The sequence below is a fragment of the Ranitomeya imitator genome, chromosome 5 (assembly GCF_032444005.1).
Source record: "Ranitomeya imitator isolate aRanImi1 chromosome 5, aRanImi1.pri, whole genome shotgun sequence".
In the NCBI taxonomy this organism is placed as follows: Eukaryota; Metazoa; Chordata; class Amphibia; order Anura; family Dendrobatidae; genus Ranitomeya; species Ranitomeya imitator.
Genome location: NC_091286.1, coordinates 69,645,140 through 69,671,055, shown reverse-complemented (window position 1 = coordinate 69,671,055; position 25,916 = coordinate 69,645,140). Strand labels below are relative to the sequence as shown.

General features: G+C 42.3%; 1 protein-coding gene across 3 annotated transcripts in view; it reads left to right on the top strand.

Annotated features, from left to right (window-relative positions):
- Window positions 1-25,916, top strand: part of LOC138681344 (serine palmitoyltransferase 3-like) — a 171,645-nt gene that overhangs the window by 93,426 nt on the left and 52,303 nt on the right. For all 3 annotated transcript variants that reach the window (XM_069768777.1, XM_069768778.1, XM_069768779.1), the window contains exon 6: window positions 22,964-23,057. In XM_069768777.1, the coding sequence (XP_069624878.1) occupies window positions 22,964-23,057 (94 nt within the window). The remainder of the gene's footprint in view (window positions 1-22,963; window positions 23,058-25,916) is intronic.

Below are 25,916 nucleotides of genomic sequence, written 5' to 3'. Positions count from 1 at the left end.
GTCTCTGTACATGTCCGCTTTCCAGGTTGGGTTGGTGACTGTCATCCACCACCTCATCTTCCTCTGATGGACCTGGTCCTCCTGACTTGGTAACTTAACAACCTGACTTATTGGTAGCTTGTCTCATCATCATCATCTACCTCCTTAGGCAAAAATTGCCATTCCCCACGATCTTCTTGTGACCATGGTTGTTTTAAGTTTTGAGCATCACTACACAGCAACTCCTTTTGTCCCTCTTGGAACATGCAGGGTGAGAGTCCACAATCAAGAAATTATGATGTAAAAAGCTCCTCGAAGTCTCCGAGTGTGGGATCACTGGTCTCCTGGGAATCAACATGATGGGAGGAAGATCATTGTGAGGATTAAGTGATCCAGACTGTTGGCTGTGAGACTAGACAGTGTGAAAGACATGGTAGCGCTGACAAGCATGCTGGAACCATTATCCACTATCCATCCGACCACCCATACGCAATAATGTGGCTTCAGAAGTGCCCATGGCTCCCTGCAAAGCGGACAGGAACCTATGTGTCGTGAATGGTTTTTTTTTTTCTTGTGCTCCAGCAACAGGCACACCTGCCCTTTACGCATTTTCTATTTTTTTTTTTTAACCTCTTATGGCTTGCCACATGAACTCAATCACAGTAACGCCACTACCCAAATGGCTAAGGTTTAGTGACTGGCAGACAATCCCCACGTTTTTGGCTGTGTAACAGGCAAAAAACATGTGGAGCAGGGATTCAAGATTAGAATGCGAGCACCCATCAATGCTCTTCGAGTGCGGAGCACCCAGATACTTGAGTGATATCTGAGTATCACTGAGCGCTTTGGCTCATCCCTACTATTTGTCTGTCTTTCCGTTTATCTATGGTATTTATTTATTTCCCTATTTTTCTTTTATCTATCTACATAATATAGGGTGTAATACTAATTATATGTAACCATATACAGGTCCTTCTCAAAAAATTAGCATATAGTGTTAAATTTCATTATTTACCATAATGTAATGATTACAATTAAACTTTCATATATTATAGATTCATTATCCACCAACTGAAATTTGTCACGTCTTTTATTGTTTTAATACTGATGATTTTGGCATACAACTCCTGATAACCCAAAAAACCTGTCTCAATAAATTAGCATATCAAGAAAAGGTTCTCTAAACGACCTATTACCCTAATCTTCTGAATCAACTAATTAACTCTAAACACATGCAAAAGATACCTGAGGCTTTTATAAACTCCCTGCCTGGTTCATTACTCAAAACCCCCATCATGGGTAAAGGTACCGTCACACATAGCGACGCTGCAGCGATACCGACAACGATCCGGATCGCTGCAGCGTCGCTGTTTGGTCGCTGGAGAGCTGTCACACAGACAGCTCTCCAGCGACCAACGATCCCGAGGTCCCCGGTAACCAGGGTAAACATCGGGTAACTAAGCGCAGGGCCGCGCTTGGTAACCCGATGTTTACCCTGGTTACCATCCTAAAAAGTAAAAAAACAAACGCTACATACTTACCTTCTGCTGTCTGTCCTCGGCGCTCTGCTTCTCTGGTCTGGCTGTGAGCGCCGGGCAGCCAGAAAGCAGAGCGGTGACGTCACCGCTCTGCTTTCCGGCTGACCGACGCTCACAGCCAGAGCAGGAGGAGAGCAGAGCACAGCGCTGGAGGACAGACGGCTGTAGGTAAGTATGTAGTGTTTGTTTTTTTACTTTTAGGATGGTAACCAGGGTAAACATTGGGTTACTAAGCGCGGCCCTGCGCTTAGTTACCCGATGTTTACCCTGGTTACCAGCAAAGACATCGCTGAATCGGTGTCACACACGCCGATTCAGCGATGTCTACGGGGAGTCCAGCGACGAAATAAAGTTCTGGACTTTCTTCCCCGACCAGCGATCTCCCAGCAGGGGCCTGATCGCTGCTGCCTGTCACACTGGACGATATCGCTAGCGAGGACGCTGCAACGTCACGGATCGCTAGCGATATCGTCTAGTGTGACGGTACCTTAAGACTAGCGACCTGACAGATGTCAAGAAGGCCATCATTGACACCCTCAAGCAAGAGGGTAAGACCCAGAAAGAAATTTCTCAACAAATAGGCTGTTCCCAGAGTGCTGTATCAAGGCACCTCAATGGTAAGTCTGTTGGAAGGAAACAATGTGGCAGAAAACGCTGTACAACGAGAAGAGGAGACCGGACCCTGAGGAAGATTGTGGAGAAGGACCGATTCCAGACCTTGGGGAACCTGAGGAAGCAGTGGACTGAGTCTGGTGTGGAAACATCCAGAGCCACCGTGCACAGGCGTGTGCAGGAAATGGGCTACAGGTGCCGAAATGGGCTACAGAGAAGCAGCACTGGACTGTTGCTAAGTGGTCCCAAGTACTTTTTTCTGATGAAAGCAAATTTTGCATGTCATTCGGAAATCAAGGTGCCAGAGTCTGGAGGAAGACTGGGGAGAAGGAAATGCCAAAATGCCTGAAGTCCAGTGTCAAGTACCCACAGTCAGTGATGGTGTGGGGTGCCATGTCAGCTGCTGGTGTTGGTCCACTGTGTTTCATCAAGGGCAGGGTCAATGCAGCTAGCTATCAGGAGATTTTGGAGCACTTCATGCTTCCATCGGCTGAAATGCTTTATGGAGATGAAGATTTCATTTTTCAGCACGACCTGGCACCTGCTCACAGTGCCAAAACCACTGGTAAATGGTTTACTGACCATGGTATTACTGTGCTCAATTGGCCTGCCAACTCTCCTGACCTGAACCCCATAGAGAATCTGTGGGATATTGTGAAGAGAAAGTTGAGAGACGCAAGACCCAACACTCTGGATGAGCTTAAGGCCACTATTGAAGCATCCTGGGCCTCCATAACATCTCAGCAGTGTCACAGGCTGATTGCCTCCATGCCACGCCGCATTGAAGCAGTCATTTCTGCCAAAGGATTCCCGACCAAGTATTGAGTGCATAACTGAACATTATTATTTGATGGTTTTTTTGTTTGTTATTAAAAAACACTTTTATTTGATTGGATGGGTGAAATATGCTAATTTATTGAGACAGGTTTTTTGGGTTATCAGGAGTTGTATGCCAAAATCATCAGTATTAAAACAATAAAAGACCTGACAAATTTCAGTTGGTGGATAATGAATCTATAATATATGAAAGTTTAATTGTAATCATTACATTATGGTAAATTAATGAAATTTAACACTATATGCTAATTTTTTGAGAAGGACCTGTATAGCTATATGTTTTATCTGAAACATGGCAGCATTTTAAGTTAAAACATACACTGCTGCAGTAACTGAACCAATGTCTGATTTTATGCGGCCTGGGGGTCGTTCAGTAGGAATTAGCAGTCAGGTTCTATATTGTGTGGGAAAATAACATTAGAAGCCTCAGCATCATACATTAATTACTGCGATCTCCATGTAATAGCTTAATGTGGAAATAAAAGCCATTCTATCAATTTAATGATACCAACTAAGATGCATTATGAGGTTCTGCAGCAGCTGATGTGTATTATGAGGTGTATATACTGTATGTACGATATATTACACACATTCTTATACTCTTGCGCACACATTAATATAGACTATTAACTCCACAGTATTCCTATGTCAGGGGTGATGTGGGGGACATGTCACTGCTGTCACTAATGTGGATGTGATGTGATTATCAGTGCTGCACTGCCAGAGATGAGAGAAGGGTCCCTGCTGTCACAATGCTGGAATGAATGATAGAGGTCGGTGGCGGGGCTGATGCTAATGACCAATGAATGAGTAGTGGGCGGACAGAGGGCGGAGCTTGACACTGAGGTTGTGGGTGGGGCTTACTGGCCGGGAACTTAAAAAAAAAAAAAAGCCTGGGAAGCTGCCTGGTCTGCATGAGGAGCATGTAAACAAAGTGGTAAAGTGGATTTAGGAGAAACTAAAGGCAGAAACCAAAATCTATAGGTGTGCTGTACATTATACATTTTTAAGCTACGGTAATCTGTGCTGTATTGTAATGTGTGATGCAAGGCATCTAGGACAAGTTTTTAGAAAATTTTCTTGTTATTTAGACATTTTCATTTTCTTTCTTCAGACTGTGAGCATAGCTTTATAATGTACAGTTTTTTTTAATTAGAAAATTGGTACTGACCTTGGAGCAACTGGCATTGTTCACCAGAATAGACTACATATAACAAAGAAAGAAGTGATAGGTTAAAAGCAAAAACTACTTCTATGTGAGGCAGTGAGGGAAAACATATACTATGGCTGTTGCATGCCCCCCAGAATGTGTATAGAATAATACTAAACCTTCTGTAGTGTATTGCAATTATAACCACAGCTGTGCTTACAATGCAAAATAAGAGTGGATTTAGTCAAACTAATTGACCAAGTCAAATATAAAAAAACCTGACATTGGCTTTTATTTTTGGAGGGACCTGTAGGATGGTAGTGGGGTGGATCTCACCTGCCACTCCGAGTCTTGTGAGTGGCCCATGTCTATGATTCCCATTTAAATGTTCAGCTAAGGTTTGGGTGTGTCTGTTTTTGGTTTGCAAGTATCAGAGCAGGAGGCTCTGTGCAGGATAAGTCGTGTAAGGCTAAACACAGGCCAGAGAAGGCAAAACCACTGACTTACCCACGAGTGATATGGTGGTTTAGTCGTCCAGTGCAATAGATAAGTGCGAACCGGAGGATAAGGTTTGGGATATTTTGTAAGTTGGCAAAATAAAGACATTTAAGTTGGAGTAACCGCAGTCACTGCCTCACTACCGCACTGTTGTGAAAGTCGTTGCATTACACCTGCTATTAGTTGCCCTTCCACACAAATATGCAGCAGCAGTTGTACAGCAAGTCTGAGTTCCAAGCTTCTGCCTGTAACACACCATGTCAAGGAAAATCTTAGCTGTATTTTTAGAATGATTTCCCCAGGTGATGTAAACCTGATACTAGTCACAACATGGTTCTTTCTACTGTCTTTCCAGCAGATGGTTGATTATGAAACTTGCTTTCAAACATTGCATCAAGATCTTTTATAGAGATAATACCGGGAGGGGGGGGGGGGGGCTTCAATAAACAAAGCTCTTACTAAAATGTTGCCGCATAAAATTATTACATTAAAATGTGTTTATTTAGAACAATCCTCATCACATGAAACCCTTGAGCTTTGTTTTGTTTGTCATCTGAAGAGGCACATCTCTTGAATATCTTATCAGGAGCAGGTTTGCTTCCAATGACTATTAAAAAACTGGTCTCTGTGGTGGTGACTTCTATTGACTTACATTTCACTGATGACTTCTCTCTGTCTCTAGGGCAACATCACAGAGGTGTTTCTCTTTTAGAGGGATCTCTCGGTCTCTCTCTTCCCCCCCCCCCCCTCCCCGCCTTTCTATCCCTCCACCCCTTCACCCTCAACACCTCCTCCAGTTTGCAATAGACCATTTATTTGTACAAGAACAACTAATATAACAAGTGGTTTCTCCAAATTCTTCACAAAATACCACTTTTAATGACTACTGCAGTTTCAGAATTATTTAGCCCCTTCACGAAAAGCATCTCTAGTATTTAGTAGAGCCACTCTGGCTATTATGACCTGCTCTAAACATGATGCATACCTATACACCAGCTCTGGCAGCATTGCTGAAGAACCCTTGCCCATTCCTCATGTTCAGTAATGTGCAGTTCACTAATAATTTGGGTTTGCATGCTGCAACCACCGTGTTCAGAATACAGCAACAATTTTCTACGGGGTTTGTCATGTGACGGTGACATCCACTCCAGAATCCTCCAGGGCTTCTCCTGTGACCTAAGCCTTCATGGACTTTGAGGTGTGCTTGTGATCATTATCTTGTTAGAAGGTCCAGAGATGCCCAAGCTGCAGCTTCCTCACGTAAGACATCTTGCCCTCAACAGACTGCAGGTTTCCAGTGCCAGAGGAAGCAAAACCGCCCCAAAGCATCACCGAGCCATCAGCAAGCTTAGCTGTAAAAGGGTGTCTTTTTCGGCATTCTTTCTCCTACAGACATCTTGCTGATCCACAGTCAATTGGCACAGATAATTTTAGACACTCCAATCCCCTCTAACCATTTAGAAAATCAAACTTCTTTTTCAGAATTGCACAGTATGGAATCGCGTAACCACTGACAGATGATTTGCAGATCTAAACAGCTAAAGTTATAGGTGCTATAGGCCTACAGCACATGACTTAATTACAATTCAGGGATATATATATATTTATATTCTATTTTTTTTTTTTTGTATCCTGAGTAGCAAGCTCACAATGAGGTCAGGAGTTACCCTGTAATATCTATAAATAAATGGAGCTCACTCTCAAACATTAAAAATCTAAACAACTCCACTAATTAGCGATGACACGCATTTGATGATTTCCCGCGAGGACGTTATTGTTGTTGTTTTCTATGGAGGCTTAATAATGAGTCAGACTGCAGTTTAACAAAGTGGTCATCTTTAATAGTGATCCACAGGACCAACAAAAATCCCTTTCCTCTCTGAAAATTTATCACAGGCTGAAAACTTATTGTTCTAGTTAAACCTTTTGCTCCTGAAGAACTAAAGGGGTTTTCCCATTTCCAAGATCCTATCCCAATATGTAGTAGGTGTAGTAATAATATTAGCATATGCTTCCAATAAAAAATGTAGTGTAGTTCTTCTGAATTGCAATGTTGCTACCTTGTGTGCAGGCCATTGCAGAAGCTTAGCTATTTATGGTTATGACCCCTAACAACTACCTGTCATTATAGGAGTAATCATAACCATTGATACTGAAGCTACTACAGTGGCCCTCACATGAGGTAAGTAACATAGCGAATCACAAGACCTATACTAAATTTGTAATTGGAGGTGTTTGCCATTTCTTTTTACTATTATTATTACAGCTACTACTGATTTGGGTAGGATCTTGGAGATGGAAATACCCCTTTAAGCATTGTAAGTCCATTCTGCTCATTGCATTGTGCTTATACCTGAATGAATCTTGTGTGACTGTTAAATAACCTAGACAGTTATTCATGCAGCCATTGGCTAATGCAGCTGATTACTGGGGCTTAGAAGGCAAAACCATGGCATTCAGCTAATTGGCGCACCACAGGGCCCCATATACTTATTAGAATGCTATTCTGTGGAAAGGTCACCTTTTCTGTGGAAACAGTCATTGCCAAAAGTGTTGGCACCAGAAAATGACGTATTTAACGCAGAAAATTATTGCAATTACACGTTTGTTATATACATGTTTATTTCTTTTGTGTGTATTGGAACAACGCAAAAAAAGCAAATTGGACATAATTTCACACACAACCCCAAAAATGGGCCGGACAAAATTGTTGGCACCCTCAACTTAATATTTGATTATAATGTACCCTTTGGAATAAATAAATAACTGCAATCAATCGCTTCCTATAACTATCAACAAGCTTCTTACACCTCTCAGCTGGAATTTTGGACCACTCTTTTTTTTTTTTTTTAATTATTATTATTATTATTATACATTTTTATAGCGTCATTTATTCCATGGCGCTTTACATGTGAACGGGGCAAATATAGACAAGTACAATAAACATAGGCTATGGGTTGAACTAGATGGACTTAAAGTCTTCCTTCAACCTTAATAACTATGTAACTATGTAACATGAATAAAACAAGGCACACACAAGTACAGGAGGAGAGAGGAGCCTGCCCATGAGGGCTCAGAGTCTACAGCTCTTCTTTGGAAAACTGCTCCAGGTCTCTCATATTTGAAGGGGGCCATCTCCCAACAGCAATTTTAAATCACTCCACAGGTGTTCAATGAGATTTAGATGCAGACTCATTGCTGGCCACTTTAGAACTTTCCAGCCCTTTGATTCCATCCATTTCTGGGTGCTTCTTGAAGCATGTTTCATTATCCTGCTGGAAGACCATAACTTAGGATGCAAACCTAACTTTCTGACACTGTGCACTTCATTGCGACCCAAAATCCTTGCGAATCTTAACATTTCATGATGCCTTGTACACAAAGTACCCAATGCAAGAGCAGCAAAACATCTTGGAATCTCCACCATATTTGACTTTAGGCACTGTGTTCTTTTCTTTGGAGTCCTCATTTTGAATGAACAGAACAGTAGGATGATGAGTTTTAGCAAAAAGCTCTATCTTGGTCTCATCTGTCCACAAGACACTTTCCCAAAAAAGATTTTGGCTTAATTGCATACATTTTGTTAAACTGCTAGTCTTTTTATGTCTGTCAGCAGTGGGGTCCACCTGGGTTTCCTGCCATAGCATTTCATTTAATTCAAATGTCAATAGTTCGCGCTGAAACTGATGCACCCGGAGCCTGAAGGACTGCTTGAATTTCTTTGGAACTTGATTAGTGCTGCTTATCCACCATCCGGACTATCATGCATTGCAACCTTTCATCAACGTGCTTTCCATTTCCAGAGATATTAGCTACAGTGCCATGGGTTGTAAATTTCTTGATTTATGTTGCGCACTGTGGACAAAGGAACAAAAAGATCTTTGGATATGGACTTGTAACCTTTAAAGCAGTTGTCCACTACTTTGACAACCCCTGTTGTGAATTCTGTTGTCGGGCTCCCTCCTGTGGTCATGAATGGTACTTCGGCTGGTTCTGCCCATGGACTTCCTCTGGTGGTTGTGAGTGGGGCTGCGGCTTCTGAGTTTCCTTCCACAGGTGACGAGGTTAATTCGTTAGCTGGCCGCTCTATTTAACTCCACTTAGATCTTTGCTCCATGCCACCTGTCAATGTTCCAGTATTGGTCTAGTTCACTCCTGGATCGTTCTTGTGACCTGTCTTCCCAGCAGAAGCTAAGTTCCAGCTTGTATTTCTTTGGTTTGCTATTTTTCTGTCCAGCTTGCTATTTGCCTATCCTCGGTCTGTTCAGTAAGTCGGGCCTCACTTTGCTAAATCTATTTCATCTCTGCGTTTGTATTTTCATCTTTACTCACAGTCATTATATGTGGAGGGCTGTCTTTTCCTTTGGGGAATTTCTCTGAGGCAAGGTAGGCTTTATTTTTCTATCTTTAGGGCTAGCTAGTTCCTTAGGCTGTGCCGAGTTGCATAGGGAGCGTTAGGCGCAATCCACGGCTATTTCTAGTGTGTTTGATAGGATTAGGGATTGCGGTCAGCAGAGTTCCCACGTCCCAGAGCTCGTCCTTTATTATCAGTAACTATCAGGTCATTCCGGGTGCTCTTAACCACCAGGTCCATTATTGTCCTGACCACCAGGTCATAACAAACCCCCTTCTTGATCAAAATTTTTGGCCCCTATAAAATAATGCCTCTACTCCCTTCCCGTTCCGGTGCCGTTCCTGCGATGTCATCACTTAAGTCTTGGGGCTCTCATGCGGTTGTGACGCTGGTGCTCAATAAGCGCTGATGTCATTGTCTCCACCTTCAGACAAGTCTAATATATAATTGTCTAAGGGTCACTTCCGTCTTTCTGTCCTTCTTTCTGCCACGGATATTCATTGGTCGCAGCCTCTGTCATGGAATCCAAGTCGCTGATTGGTCGTGACAAAACGCCCACGACCATTGCCACAACCAATCAGCGACGGGCGCAGTCCGGCGGCAACATGGCCGCTCCTTCCTCCCCTCAGTCAGTGCCCGCTCCGTACTCCCCTCCATTCAGCGCTCACACAGGGTTAATGGCAGCGCTAATGAACCGTGTTATGCCGCAGTGTAATGCACTCCATTAACGTTGCTATTAACCCTGTGTGACCACATTTTTACTATTGATGCTGCCTATGCAGCATCAATAGTAAAAAGATCAAATGTTAAAAATAATAAATAGTTATATACTCACCATCCGCCACCTTTCCCGCTCCTTGCGACACTCCGGTGACAGCTCCATCCAAGCGGCAGGTTCCGGTGGCAAGAATGGTATGCGACAAGGACCTGCCATTACATCACGGTCATGTGACCGCGACGTCATCACAGGTCCTGCGCCCATACCAACTCTGGGACCGGAAGCTGCCACGTGCACCGCACACAAGTGCCAGAACTACAACAGGCTCTTCGGAGGGTGAGTATATGTTTACTAGCTATTGAACCCGTTCTACGCCTGAGTGGCGAGCATTTATATTGGTATATGGTCTCCATCCTGGTATGTGCTGCTCCATCCTGCGCCCCCATCCTGTCATGTGCTGCTCCCATCCTGCGCCCCCATTCTGACATGTGCTGCACCCATCCTGCGTCCCCATCCTGTCATGTGCTGCTCCCATCCTGCGCCCCCGTTCTGTCATGTGCTGCCCTATTCTGTCATGTGCTGCTCCCATCCTGCGCCACCTTTCTTTAATTTGCTGCTCCCATCCATATGCCCCATACGCTGCTCCATAAAGGTTTATGGCCCCCATAAAATGCTCCATAGTATATGCCCCCGTACACTGCTCCATAAAGGTTTATGGCCCCCATAAGATGCTCCATAGTGTGTGCCCCGTACGCTGTTCCATAAAGGTTTATGGCCCCCATAAGATGCTCCATGGTATATGCCTCCGTACACTGCTCCATTATGGTTTATGGCCCCCGTACACTGCTCCATTATGGTTTATGGCCCCATAAGATGCTCCATTATGGTTTATGGCCCCATAAGATGCTCCATTGTATATGCCCTGTATGCTGCTGCAATATATAAAAAAAAAAAAAAATACCATACTCACCTATGGTCGCTGGGCGCCGAGTGCTGGGGGGCCTGAGCAGGCGGGGACACCAGCGCGCTGTGGGGGTCAGGTGCCGGTATCGCTGCCAGCTCAGGCCCCCCATCACTTACTATATTCACCTGGCCCCGTTCCACCGCTGCACGCCGCCATCTTCCCGGTCCTCTGTGTTATGACCTGGTGGTTAAGAGGCCACACTGATATGACCTGGTGGCTAAAACGCAACATGGAGCGAGCTCTGAGAAGGTGGTATCTCTACTGACCGCAGTCCCTAATCCTAACAACAACACTAGAAATAGCTGTGGGATGTTCCTGACTCTCCCTAGACACCTCTTCACAGCCTAAGAAATAACTACCCCTAAAGAAGGAAATGGAAAGCTATCTTGCCTCAGAGAAAATCCCCAAAAGGAAAGATAGCCCCCCACAAATATTGACTGTGAATGGAGAGGGAAATGACGTACAAAGAAATGAAATAAGAATTCAGCAAAGGAGGCCAATACTAAACTAGATAGACAGAGAGAAAAGGATACTGTGCGGTCAGTATAAAAACTACAAAATCCACGCAGTTTACAAAAATGAACTCCACACCGACTCACGGTGTGGAGGGGCAAATCTGCTTTCCCAGAGCTTCCAGCTAGCCTGAATAACACATAGTGACAAGCTGGACAAAAAGAGACATATTTGCAAAGCAAGAGTCCAAACAAATGGACAAACAAAAACTAGCAAAAACTTATCTTTTGCAGACAAGGACTGGCCATATGAGAATTCCAAGGAAAGAACCAAATCCAACCAAGAACATTGACAGCAGGCATGGACTAAAGCCCAGAGCAGGTTTAAATAACAAACCCAGACAAGGCGATTAGTGAAGGCAGCTGCTACAGCTACCTAAAGGAGCAGCAGTTCCACTCGAAACCACCAGAGGAAGCCCAAGGGCAGAACTCACAAAAATACCATTAGCAACCACAGGAGGGAGCTCCAGAACGGAATTCACAACACCTCTGGCTGTGACTGTTCAGTCAGAGGGCAGCGCCGGCGCGCATCTGAACTGAAGGGCACAGGCCAAGGACCGGGAAGATGGCGGCGCGCAGCGGTGGAACGGGGCCAAGTGAATATAGCTCATACTTACCCTCCTGGCGGTCCCTGCTTCTCTGTTGGAGATCGCGGTGTGCGTTCAGTGTTTACGCATACCGCGATCTCCTGGGAGCGTCACTCTGTGAGGCCCAGACTGCGCCGGCGCTTGCGCAGTCTATAAAGGCTTCGGACAGAGTGACGCTCCCAGCGTTATATTATAGATTTTTTATTTTAAGTCTGTATACTAAGTAGCTCTGTGCTGTGTACTACGTGACTGGCAATATACTACGTAGCTGGGCAATATACTACGTAGCTGGGCAATATGCTACGTGACTGGGCAATATGCTACGTGACTGGGCAATATACTACGTGACTGGGCAATATACTACGTGGCTGGTCAATATACTACGTGGCTGGGCAATATACTATGTGGGCTGGGCAATATACTATGTGGGCTGTGCAATATACTACGTGGACATGCATACTCTTGGATACCCGATGCGTTAAAACTAGATGGTGGCCCGATTCTAACATAAAGAGGAAGTTTGGGCTGCAGCTGATCTTGGACTTACTCTTCATGCACAAATCGTGAGGAGGCAGGTATAGCGACGTCGGCGCTGATTTGGCACTGGCATCACGTCACAAAAACAGCACAGGATCCCTGGGACCGCGAGTGCTGACACAGCAGGAATAGTGCTCAATTTTGGTTCTCAAGTCCTCAGACAGTTCTCTTCTCCTGTTCTGTTCTCTGATTATGCAAATACTGAATCAACTTTTATCCCATTTTTACCTGGTTTCAGGTGTTATTTTCATATTACCATCAACTATTACTTGCCACAGCATAACATGCTTGAAACAAATTAATTTACCCACAATTTTATAAAAGTGCAAACAATTTTGTCCAGCATATTTTGGGGTTTTGTGTGAATTGTGTCCAATTTGCCCTTTTTATTTTTTTGTGTAGTTCCAATACAAACAAAGGAAATAAACCTGTATAACAAAACATATGTAATTGCAATAATTTTCTGTGAGAAAGACTTAATTTTCTGGAACAATTTCAAGGGTGCCAACACTTTCGGACATGACTATTTCTTTACATTTCCTTTTTCTCTTTAAAGAGTACATATCATCAATCTGGAGCTGCCCTTTTAAATTTAATACAATAATGGATAGCCCCCGAGTGGATCCCACAAACCCCTTTAGCTCCTTGAGATCTCATTCTTTGCACTAAGCCAGCACTGCCGCATACTTTATTAAGCGGTTACTGAATGGTAACATCATTAGAGCAGTTACCATTCGGTAACAGTGAACTATTAAATGTTCCATCTTTGGGTTAGTGCGAAGAGCAAGATCTTGCTCTTTCAGTGTGAGAAGGTTTGTAGAGTTGTTTGATCCAACTCTTCATGCTGGGATCAATGTTTGCTATAAAGGTGGAAGGTGGGCCCTTTTTTTGTTTTTGTTGAGGTTTTAGGTCTACTTTTGGCAACTTTTGTTAATGGGTGATATTTTGAGTCATCGCCAATCTGGGGCTTTCCACACTTTTATTAAAAAAAAAAGAGCAACGCCAGATTGGTGATGTGTGCTCTTTTTAGTGTAGTGGTGTTTCCTGAAGAAGCACAAGCACTTCGGCACCTTCAGCTCTAATCATCTCTGCTTGGCTCTACTCAAAGAGCGTGCTGTAAAGGCTCCGAGAAAGTTTATGGCCCTGATTTATCAAACCGTTTGTGCTAAAGCACTGGTGTAAAAACGTTGCAAGGCATGCCAAGATTGGCTGACAAATCCATCGTAATTTACGCCACAAAAGCGGTGTAAATTATAACTGAAATATACTACAATTGCGGACTGGAGTCCATTTTCTGACTGTGGCTCATGGCAGAAAAAAAAAGGTGCACTAAATTTGAGAGGTGCACACCTCTAAATGATTGTACAGCTTACCCTCTTTTGCATGCTAGTCTTGATGAATTGGGCCAATATGCGTTTTTTCATGGCTCACTCGGCTCTGAAAGGAAAATGGAGCCAATCAAAATCTAAGGGACACACCACACTTAGTGTCAGTGTTTTAGCCATTTACGGTAATTTAGTCATCATTGGGGGTCTTAAAATGTGACACTGTGATGTCTCAAAAGATTTATAAAATATTAGACACTCTAAAGGGGTTGTCGCGCAAAAAAAGTGCTGCTTAATGGTTATATGGAAAATGTATTATTTAGCATTTTCATAATTGGGTGTTTTTTTTTTTTTGCTTGTTTTTTTTTAAATGTTTCTCTGCAGTGAGAAAGTGATACAGGACGCAAAAGGGGCAGTAGTGTTAGTCTTGTGCTCAACTATGTAGAGGAACTTCAGGTACTGGTCGACACATGCTTCTTGTATTCAACCCACAGGAAGATGGAGAGAGGGAAGTAGGTGAATATTCTTTACTGATGGTGCTGGATGGGGTTATTCCATACTTGTGACGTTACTCCTCTTTATCTTTTCCTTTCATAGCAGTGATGGTGCATTATATAGCAGAGGACCTTTGGACTCGCCTCAATAAATTGCATCAGTTCAGTATGTGAGCTCAGTGTATGAACATATAAACTGAAAAAAGTGTTTGTCTGGTGCTGAACTTATTGCACTGCGTTGGTATGATTTATTGAGGCGAGTACAATGGTCCTCTGCTCTAGCACATACCATAATTGCTTAGATGAAAGGAAAAGGCAGAGAGGAGTAATGTCTTACCTATGGAATAGCCCCTGTCAGCGCCATCCATAGAAAATATTCCTGTATCCTCCTTCTGTGGGTTCAAAACAAGCAGCACGATCCAACCAGTAAGTACAGCTCCTATACATGGTCAGGCACGCCTTACATAAGACACAGTAGGGGCAGCATTATCACTTTCTTGCTGTACAGTAACATTGTTTTAAAACTCAATCAATTGTGAGAAAGCAAAATTTTCCATTAATTATTTGATTAAACAGCACTTTTATTGGTGGGACAATCCTTGTAGGCTAAACTTTAAATCAGCCTAAAACATTCCTAACATTTCCTAAATCATTTGACACATCAGGGTCATATGGTAAGAAAATGATCATTAAAACAAAACAGCAGAAGCGCTAATGCTAAATGGCGTCTCTTTGACGTCCCTCCATTCTTGTTGGAGTGCCAAGTGTGAAAATGCTTAATTTTCCATTATCCATTGATTAAACATCACTTTTATTGGTGAGACAACCCTTTTCCCCTAAGATATATTCCTAACATTTCAAAAATCTTTTGACACGTCAGGGTCTCTGAGTTTGTATGTCCTTGGTGAAACTATTAAAAATCTGCCGTGAGATCAGTTCTGTAGTCTCTAAAGGTTGAAATGCCATGTAACTAAATAATTGTCTTGCAATAAGGTTGGATTTCAGAATTCAGTTTGTTTAGTGAAAGAGGTTAAGATTAAACTGTAAAGAAAAATATAAAATATACAATAAATGAATGGAAAACACATTTCTAAAATATCTGATGTACCATACAGTACAGACCAAAAGTTTGGACACACCTTCGATTTTTCTGTATTTTCATGACTATGAAAATTGTACTTTCACACTGAAGGCATCAAAACTATGAATTAACCCCTTCCCGACCTGTGACGCTACGTAGGTGTCATGAAAGTCGGTGCCAAGCCGACCTGTGACGCCTATGTGGCGTCGTGGAGGGATCGCATCCCTGCAGAATTTCACCCGATCTGCAGGGACAGGGGGAGTGGTACTTCAGCCCGTGGCTACAATCGCTCTGATTGGCTGTTGAAAGTGAAACAGTCAATCAGAGTGATTTGTAATATTTCACCTATGAAAACTGGTTAAATATTACAATCCAGCCATGGCCGATGCTGCAATATCATCGGCCATGGCTGGAAACCTTGATCTGCCCCCCCCCCACCACCACCACCACCACCACCGATCTCCTCCCCAGTCCTCCATCCTGAGCTCCACTCCCCTCCGTCCTCCTGTCCGCTCCCCCCGTCGTCCTGTCCGCTCCCCCTGTCCTCCTGTCTGCTTCCCGTCCTCCTGTCTGCTCCATGTGCTCCAATCCCAACCCCCATGCTCCGATCTCCCCCCTCATACTTACCAAGCCTACCGGTGTCCGTCCGTCTTCTCCATGGGCGCTGCCATCTTTCAAAATGGCGGGCGCATGCGCAGTCGACCGGCAGATTAGTTCCAAGTACATTTTGATCACTGTGATAGGTTTTATCACAGTGATCAATCACAGTGAGCAAAAAAAAAAAAAAAAGTAAATAAACCCCCCTTTATCACCCCCATAGGTAGGGAACATAATAAAATATATTTATTTTTATTTTTCCACTAGGGTTAGGGTTAGAATTCAGGTTAGAACTAGGGTTAGGGTTAGAATTAGGCTATGTGCACGGTGCGGATTTGGCTGTGGATCCGCAGCGGATTGGTCGTTGCGGATTTGTAGCAGTGTTCCATCAGGTTTACAGTACCATGTAAACCTATGGAAAACGAAATCCGCTGTGCCCATGGTGCGGAAAATACCATTCGGAAATGCTGCATTGTATTTTCCGCAGCATGTCAATTCTTTGTGCGGATTCCGCAGCGTTTTACACCTGTTCCTCAATAGGAATCCGCAGGTGAAATCCACACAAAAAACATTGGAAATCCACATTAAATCCGCAGGTAAAATGCAGTGCCTTTTACCTGCGGATTTTTCAAAAATGGTGCGGAAAAATCTCACACGAATCCGCAACATGAGCACATAGCCTTGGGGTTGGAATTAGGGCTAGAGTTGGAAATAGGGTTAAGATTAGGCTTGTGGTTAGGGGTGTGTTGGGGTTAGGGTTGGGATTATGGTTAGGGGTGTGTTGGGGTTAGGGTTGTGGTTAGGGGTGTGTTGGGGTTAGGGTTGGAGTTAGAATTGAGGGGTTTCCACTGTTTAGGCACATCAGGGGTCTCCAAATGCAACATGGCGCCACCATTGATTCCAGCCAATCTTGCGTTCAAAAAGTCAAATGGTGCTCCCTCCCTTCCGAGCCCTGACGTGCGCCCAAACAGTGGTTTACCTCCACATATGGGGTACCAGCATACTCAGGACAAACTGGGCAACAACTATTGGGGTCCAATTTCTCCTGTTACCCTTGCAAAAATAAAAAATTGCTAAAACATTTTTGAGGAAAGAAAAATGATTTTTTATTTTCACGGCTCTGCGTTATAAACTTCTGTGAAGCACTTGGGGGTTCAAAGTGCTAACCACACATCTAGATAATTCCTTGGGGGGTCTAGTTTCCAAAATGGGGTCACTTGTGGGGGGTTTCTACTGTTTAGGCACATCAGGGGCTCTGCAAACGCAACGTGACGCCCGCAGACCCTTTCATCAAAGTCTGCATTTCAAAACGTCACTACCTCCCTTCCGAGCCCGACATGTGCCCAATCAGTGGTTTACCTTCACATTTGGCGTATCAGCGTACTCAGGACAAACTGGGCAACAAATATTGAGGTCCACGTCTCCTGTTACCCTTGTGAAAATAAAAAATTGCTTACTAAAACGTAATTTTTGAGAAAAGAAAAATGATTTTTTTATTTTCATGGCTCTGCATTGTAAACTTCTGTGAAGCACTTGGGGGTTCAAAGTGCTAACCACACATCTAGATAATTCCTTGGGGGGGTCTAGTTTCCAAAATGGGGTCACATGTGGGAGAGCTCCAATGTTTAGGCACACAGGGGCTCTCCAAACGCGACATGGTGTCCGCTAACGCTTGGAGCTAATTTTTCATTCAAAAAGTCAAATGGCGCTCCTTCCCTTCCGAGCCCTGCCGTGTGCCCAAACAGTGGTTTACCCCCACATGTGAGGTATCCATGTACTCAGAAGAAATTGCCCAATATATTTTAGGATCCATTTTATCCTGCTGCCCATGTGGATATGAACACATTGAGGCTAAAATAATTTTTTTGTGAAAAAAAAAAGTACTTTTTCATTTTTACGGATTAATTTGTGAAGCACCTGGGGGTTCAAAGTGCTCATTATGCATCTAGATAAGTTCCTTGGGGGGATGGGGGAGGTCTAGTTTCCAAAATGGGGTCACTTGTGGGGGAGCCAATTGATTGGAGCCAATTTTTCATTGAAAAAGTCAAATGGCGCTCCTTCCCTTCCGAGCCCTGTCGTGCCCCCAAACAGTGGTTCCCCCCACATATAGGGTATCGGCCTACCCAGGACAAATTGTGCAATAACTTTTGGGGTCCAGTTTCTCTTTTTACCTTTGGGAAAATAAAAATTGTTGCTAAAAGATCATTTTTGTGACTAAAAAGTTAAATGTTCATTTTTTCCTTCCATGTTGCTTTTGCTGCTGTGAAGCACCTGAAGGGTTAATAAACTCCTTGAATGTGATTTTGAGCACCTTGAGGGGGCAGTTTTAGAATGGTGTCACTTTCGGTTATTTTCAACCATATAGACCCCTCAAACTGACTTCAAATGTGAGGTGCTGCCTGAAAAAAAAATGGTTTTGTAAATTTCGTTGTAAAAATGAGAAATCGCTGGTCAAATTTTAACCCTTATAACTTCTTAGCAAAAAAAATTGTTTCCAAAATTGTGCTGATGTAAAGTAGACATGTGGGTAATGTTATTTATTAACTATTTTGTGTCACATAACTCTCTCGTTTAACAGAACAAAAATTCAAAATTTGAAAATTGCGAAATTTTCAAAATTTTTGCCAAATTTCCATTTTTTTCACAAATAAACGAAAAAATTATCGACCTAAATTTACCACTAACATGAAGTCCAATATGTCATGAAAAAACAGTCTCAGAACTGCTAGGTTCTGTTGAAGCATTCTTGAGTTATTACCTAATTAAAGGGACACTGGTCAGAATTGCAAAAAAACGGGCAGGTCATTAAGGTCAAAATAGGCTGGGTCATGAAGGGGTTAACACATGTGAAATTATTTACTTAAAAAAAAAGTGTGAAACAACTGAAAATATGTCTTATATTCTAGGTTCTTCAAAGTAGCCACCTTTTGCTTTGATGACTGCTTTGCACACTCTTGGCATTCTCTTCATGAGCTTCAAGAGGTAGTCACCGGGAATGGTCTTCCAACAATCTTGAAGGAGTTCTCACAGATGCTTAGCACCTCTTGGCCCTTTTGCCTTCACTCTGCGTTCCAGCTCACCCCAAACCATTTCGATTGGGTTCAGGTCTGGTGACTGTGAAGGCCAAGTCATCTGGGATAGCACCCCATCACTCTCCTTCTTGGTCAAATAGCCCTTACACAGCCTGGAGGTGTGTTTGGGGTCATTGTCCTGTTGAAAAATAAATGATGGTCCAACTAAATGCAAACCGGATGGAATAGCATGTCGCTGCAAGATGCTGTGGTAACCATGCTGGTTCAGTATGCCTTCAATTTTAAATAAATCCCCAACATTGTCACCAGCAAAGCACCATCACACCACCTCCTCCATGCTTCACGGTACGAACCAGGCATGTAGAGTCCATCCGTTCACCTTTTCTGCGACACACAGACACGGTGGTTGGAACCAAAGATCTCAAATTTTGACTCATTAGACCAGTGGAAATCTGTGCTTTGGTCTGATGTCCATTCCTTGTGTTCTTTAGCCCAAACAGGTATTTTCTGCTTGTTGCCTGTCCTTAGCAGTGGTTTCCTAGCAGCTATGTTACCATGAAGGCCTGCTGCACAAAGTCTCCTATTAACGGTTGTTGTAGAGATGTGTCTGCTGCTAGAATTCTGTGTGGCATTGACATGGTCTCTAATCTGAGCTGCTGTTAACCTGTGATTTCTGAGGTTGGTGACTCGGATAAACTTATCCTCAGAAGCAGAGGTGACTCTTGGTCTTCCTTTCCTGGGGCGGTCCTCATGTGAGCCAGTTTCTTTGTAGCGCTTGATGGTTTTTGCAACTGCACTTAGGGACACTTTCAAAGTTTTCCCAATTTTTCGGACTGACAGACCTTCATTTCTTCAAGTAATGTTGGCCATTCGTTTTTCTTTACTTTGCTGCTTTTTTCTTGCCATAATACAAATTCTAACAGTCTATTCAGTAGGACTATCAGCTGTGTATCCACCAGACTTCTGCACAACACAACTGATGGTCCCAACCCCATTTATAAGGCAAGAAATCCCACTTATTAAATCTGACAGGGCACGCCTGTGAAGTGAAAACTATTCCCGGTGACTACCTCTTGAAGCTCGTCAAGAGAATGCCAAGAGTGTACAAAGCAGTCATCAAAGGAAAAGGTAGCTACTTTGAAGAACCTAGAATAGAAGACATATTTTCAGTTGTTTCACACTTTTTTGTTAAGTATATAATTCCACATGTGTTAATTCATAGTTTTGATGCCTTCAGTGTGAATGTACATTTTTCATAGTCATGAAAATACAGAAAAGTCTTTAAATGAGGTGTGTCCAAACTTTTGGTCTGTACTGTATATCAGGGTGATCTTTCAAAAAAAGCAATACTTTTCTTATTGTATGTACAGTATATGATGTGGCGTTATGTCTTTATTTCTTTGGTGCGCTTTGATATATTATATCCACCGTCCAGTTGTAATAATACGTAACCAAACCTATTCTTTTCAATAGAAGAAAACGTTCCTGGATTCAAAATGTAAGAATTACACCCAGATATTTTAGGAATGCCTTAGTTGTTTGGGTGAACTTTATTTCCTGCTGCACATTCCTATTGTGGATCCAACTGTGAGATTTCCTCTGATTGTATTACTCTGAGAGAAATCACAGTTGTGGATTTCTTTTTTTCTTTTTAGTTATTCAATTTTGCTATTGCTGATGTTGGGGTTTGATCTTGAGTCAACAAGTGACATACGAGAAGTGTGTTTTATGAATATTATGTGTGTGGTCTGACACGTCTCGTAAAACTCGTATTATTTTCATCAAAGTCCCCAAGATATTCTAAAAAGATGTAACAACACGAAGGACTAAGCGATATTCGTGACATTCTCTATCAAAATCACAAGTGAAAACAATTACCGTGAGCTTTCTGGGGAAAAAATACTTTCTTAGAAATTCTGTTATTTACCCTACAAAAATTGATTTGTTGTCTTTGTAAGGCTAAGTTCCCATGGTAAGCATGTGGTACAATTTTTTTTTTTTATTTTTATGTTGTGGGTTTTCTGCAGCATTTCTGCACCAATTTACTAAATTAGGCTGCTTGCATTTTTTTTCATTGACTTTTGTAGTGCATTTTTATATGTAGTTTTTCTAATTTTTTCAGCTTTTTTTTATCTTTGTGTGTCATAGAATTGTAGAATGTTAGCTAGAAGGGACCTCCATTGTCATAGTGTCCAACCCCCTACTCAATGCAGGATTCACTAAACCATCTCAGACGGATGTCTGTCCAGCCTCTGTTTGAAGACTTCCATTGAAGTCTTGTGGCATGTTGCACTCATTGATCACCCTCACAATCAAAATGTTTTTTTCTAATATCTAAGCTGTATCTTCTTCCATTCAGTGTCATCCTATGGGCCTGTGCTACACTGACTTTTTGTAGTGTTACTCATTGATTTTTAACTAGTAGAAGGAATCTGTCACCAGGTTCTCAATACCCCATTTGAGAGCATCATGATGGAGGTACAGAGACCCTGATTTTTAGTGTTGTCACTTACTGGGTTACATTTTTTTTTTAAAATAAAATCACTATTTTAGCAGGAGGTTTTCACTACAGGATTAGTAAACCTGCTGCAACAATGCTCTACTTAACGAGTTTCTGTAGTGTGTTATACTATTCAGTTGTGTAATTGGTTCCCGGAGGCGTCAAAAGTAAAGTTAATTTAGTTAATCTGTCACCGGGTTTTTGCCACCTAATTGAAGATGTATAGTATAGTTCACAGGGCATACGTATAATCTGGTAGGGAATATGATATCATAAGAGAAGTACAGAAGTTCTATATTCATAAGTTATAAAAAGCAAGATTTTATTCATATTATATGTTTAAAATACACAATAATGCAACCGAAAGATAGAGGAAAGTGTACCCAAGAAGGATCCAGAAAAAATCCTGGGAATAGCCGTCTATACACGGCTACAACCTCTAGAAGAATGGAGAGCTCATAATTACCAAGAGGTGATAAGAACCTAAACACAACACTCTCCTGTTAGTTGGCTTTTATAAAACTTTATTGATAAAATCATGTGTTTCTCCTCTCATTTAAATCTATGGGAAAATCAATAAATAAAATACATATTTATTGCAAGAGAAATTGCTGCAGATTTCAAAAATCAGTTTATTGTGCCTTAAAAAAAACGGCTAAGTGTTCAAGTGTAGTCAATGGAAAGACGTGGGGAAGCCACTGCCTGGAGAATAAAAGGACCCAACTTTGAATTCAAGCTGCTTGATCCTGATCTCTTTGACATCATCTACATGGGAAGAGTTAAGAGTTAATTTCTACTAGTCAACCAGCCTCCATAAACGACATCCAATCAGCTACATTGAAGCAAATCTACAGTTGTTTAGAAGCCTGTTTAGACAGCGGATCGTGCTTATGACATGCACAGAACAATCAATAATCATTATTCTGTGCACATAGGTTGTCATTATTCTCAGCATCGAATATCCTGTTTACACAGGATGATGTGCTTCTGAGAGCAGTTATAATAATAATAATAATAATAATAATATTTATTTTTATATAGCGCTAACATATTCCGCAGCGCTTTACAGTTTGCACACATTATCATCACTGTCCCCGTTGGGGCTCACAATCTAGAATCCCTATCAGTATGTCTTTGGAATGTGGGAGGAAACCGGAGTGCCCAGAGGAAACCCACGCAAACACGGAGAGAACATACAAACTCTTTGCAGATGTTGTCCTGGGTGGGATTAGAACCCAGGACTCCAGCGCTGCAAGGCTGCAGTGCTAACCACTGCGCCACCGTGCTGCCCTTTTTAAGCAAGCTTAAAGGACATTAAACAGGTTGTCTGGGCTTGCATATTGATAACCAATTCCTCAGATAAGTCATCAATATCATCTTAGTAGAGTCCAACAACCGGCACCGGTAACCGGTGGCTACCAGATATAAGCGTGGTCCTGGTGATGGAACATTGTGAAGTGGCCATTCCCAGTTAGTGCACCTTATTTCTCATGAAGTTGGATAAGAGACTAGGTGCATTATTTTTGCCATTTTTGCTATTTTCTTATCAACCCAGTGCTGTTTACCTTAATTATTTTGTTTTTCTCTTATTTATCTGGTACTATTGGTCTATTTTATTTTTCATCTTTTTTTTTTATTTTTTTTTTAGGGCTGTCTTATTTTAAGTGATGAACTGAACCATACGTCTCTAGTCCTTGGTGCTAGAATATCAAGGGCTACCATTCGTATTTTCAAGCACAACAGTAAGTGCCTGTTTTTACTTTTACCTATTCTAGGGGATTATCGGATAATAAAAAAATAACTATTGTAACACTTTATTGTTTATGACAAACGATAATATTGTATAATAAAATGCCGGCAGTTGTAGAGCCATTAAATAGATGTTATTAATAGATAACTTGTAACAGATCAACGTGTGCACAACCTGGGAAGGTGCACGGGTAGGTTTCCAAACCGTTATCACAAGTAAAGGTACCGTCACACTCAGCAACTTTCCAACGATCACGACCAGCGATACGACCTGGCCGTGATCGTTGGAAAGTCCTTGCAGGGCCGCGCTTAGTAACCCGATGTTTACCCTGGTTACCATTGTAAATGTAAAAAAAAAAAAAAAACACTACATACTTACTTTCCGGTGTCTGTCACGTCCCTCGCCGTCAGCTTCCCCCGGGAAGCTGACGGCGAGGGACGTCAGAGACACCGGAATGTAAGTATGTAGTGGCTTTTTTTTTTTTTACATTTACAATGGTAACCAGGGTAAACATCAGGTTACTAAGCGCGGCCCTGCGCTTAGTAACCCGATATTTACCCTGGTTACCAGTGAACACATCGCTGGATCGGCGTCACACACGCCGATTCAGCGATGTCAGCGGGTGATTCAGCGACTAAATAAAGTTCTGGCCTTCTAGCTCCGACCGGCGATGTCACAGCAGGATCCTGATCGCTGCTGCGTGTCAAACACAACGATATCGCTATCCAGGACGCTGCAACGTCACGGATCGCTATCGTTGTAATGTTTTTCAGTGTGTAGGTACCTTAATACAAAACCCGGCACTCAACTTTGTGGTAAGAAGTAGATAATTTATTGTATCCCAAGACAATAAATGTTTTGGTCACACAAAAGGACCTTCGTCAGTAACGTATACTGGAATAGAGTGAGTGCTGGTGGCTATAGAGCCTGCCAAATAATACCTAGAGTGTCACGCTGGATATCGAAGGAAGAGAAATTTCAGCTTGTAGGATAGCTGGCATCGCGGTGTCCACCGCTGTATAATGTGGATACCGCGATGCCAGCTATCCTAAAAGCTGAAATTTCTCTTCCTTCGATATCCAGCGTGACACTCGAGGTATTATTTGGCAGGCTCTATAGCCACCAGCACTCACTCTCTATTCCAGTATACATTAATAGATAACTGTGACACAGAACACCAAATGGAACATTGATGGATATGGCTGAGTGTCAGTAGTCGGTGACAGCAGGACCAGGCTCCTGTGAACATCCTTGAATGGCATCCTAGGTGCCTTTTAGACGTTACAAGGCATGTCATGGGAATGTAGGGGTCTTCTAAATGTCAGTCCCAAAGTGCCGTCTTTCAAGTGCTGAATAAGTATGCAGGACCCTGGCCTGGTTGAGCTGCCATAGAGTACCAACATGGATGACAAACCATGCTCAGGCAGATCTTCTTCTTTCTTTTGCTCATTTCATGTCCATATTTAGTTTCCTTGTTCATATGGGAGGTCTTGTTGCTCAAGACAGGAAGAAAAGGTCTTCTATGTTTTATCAAAGTTATTTGATTAGTGCAGATGCAATTGGAGTTTCCAATTTCTAAAAGCATGTAGAAAGTGTTATGGAAAAAAAAATAACATGACTTACTAGTGTAAAATTATCCAAGAGATGGTGTAAGAGAACAGTATCTAACATGCCATGTAAAGTGAAATCTGCCATATCTTAAGTTTGGAACATTTTTAAGCTGTCTAGTCTGATTTTAAAGGACTTGTCTATTTTATCAAATGTGTTAGGGATATTATTTTATGGCACTTTTAGTGGCTTGTCGGTGCAGCCTTTCCTCACAGATTGTACAGTGATCCTGTTCACAACATACCTACTGATGTAGGAGCATGTGACCAAACCTGTCCAATTAAAATGCATCTTTCCATTGTGCAACTTTTTTTTATTGGAAGAAGCCAGTGACCGTTCTGGTCACAAGTGCTTTATTCTGACTCCATAACTAGGCTGCAAGTGTGGGGCTCCTGAGACAGCGCTTTTATGTTTGTCTGTATTTAACCAGAACTCATACCAAGAAGTTGTCAGATAGCTTCAACTCGACTGCAGAGTCTTGTATTATGCACAGTAGTAACAGCAGTAGCTGCAGCAGGTGAAAAGATAATTCTGTACCAGCGATATACAGAAATTAACCTAGCAAGATGGCTAACAAACATTAACTGGAGAGGAAGGAAGTGGTTACTTACATCAGAGCTTAGCTACAGTGAGAAAGACGGGACAAACTTCTAAAAGGCAAACTGATTCCATAGCAGTGTAACAGCAATAATAGACTGACTATTATTCCCAAATCGTCAGGCACAATTTGGCTGCAGATACAAGAAGGTAAAGTGCTGTGCCGTCTATGAAGAAGGCTGTACTGACAAGTGCAGGTGAACCTGTAATATGTAATACATATATATACACGCACACACACACACACACACACACACACACACACACACTATCTATCTATCTATCTATCTATCTATATATATATATATATATATATATCTATCTATCTATCTATATATCTATATATATTACACACACACACACACACACACACACACACACACACACACACACACACACACAGACACACAGACACACACACACACACACACACACACACACACACATAGACATACACACATACACACACATACACACACACACACACACATAGACACACACACACACACACATAGACACACACACATAGACACACACACAGACACACACACATAGACACACACACACACACACACACATAGACACACACACACATAGACACACACACACACATAGACACACACACACATAGACACACACACACACA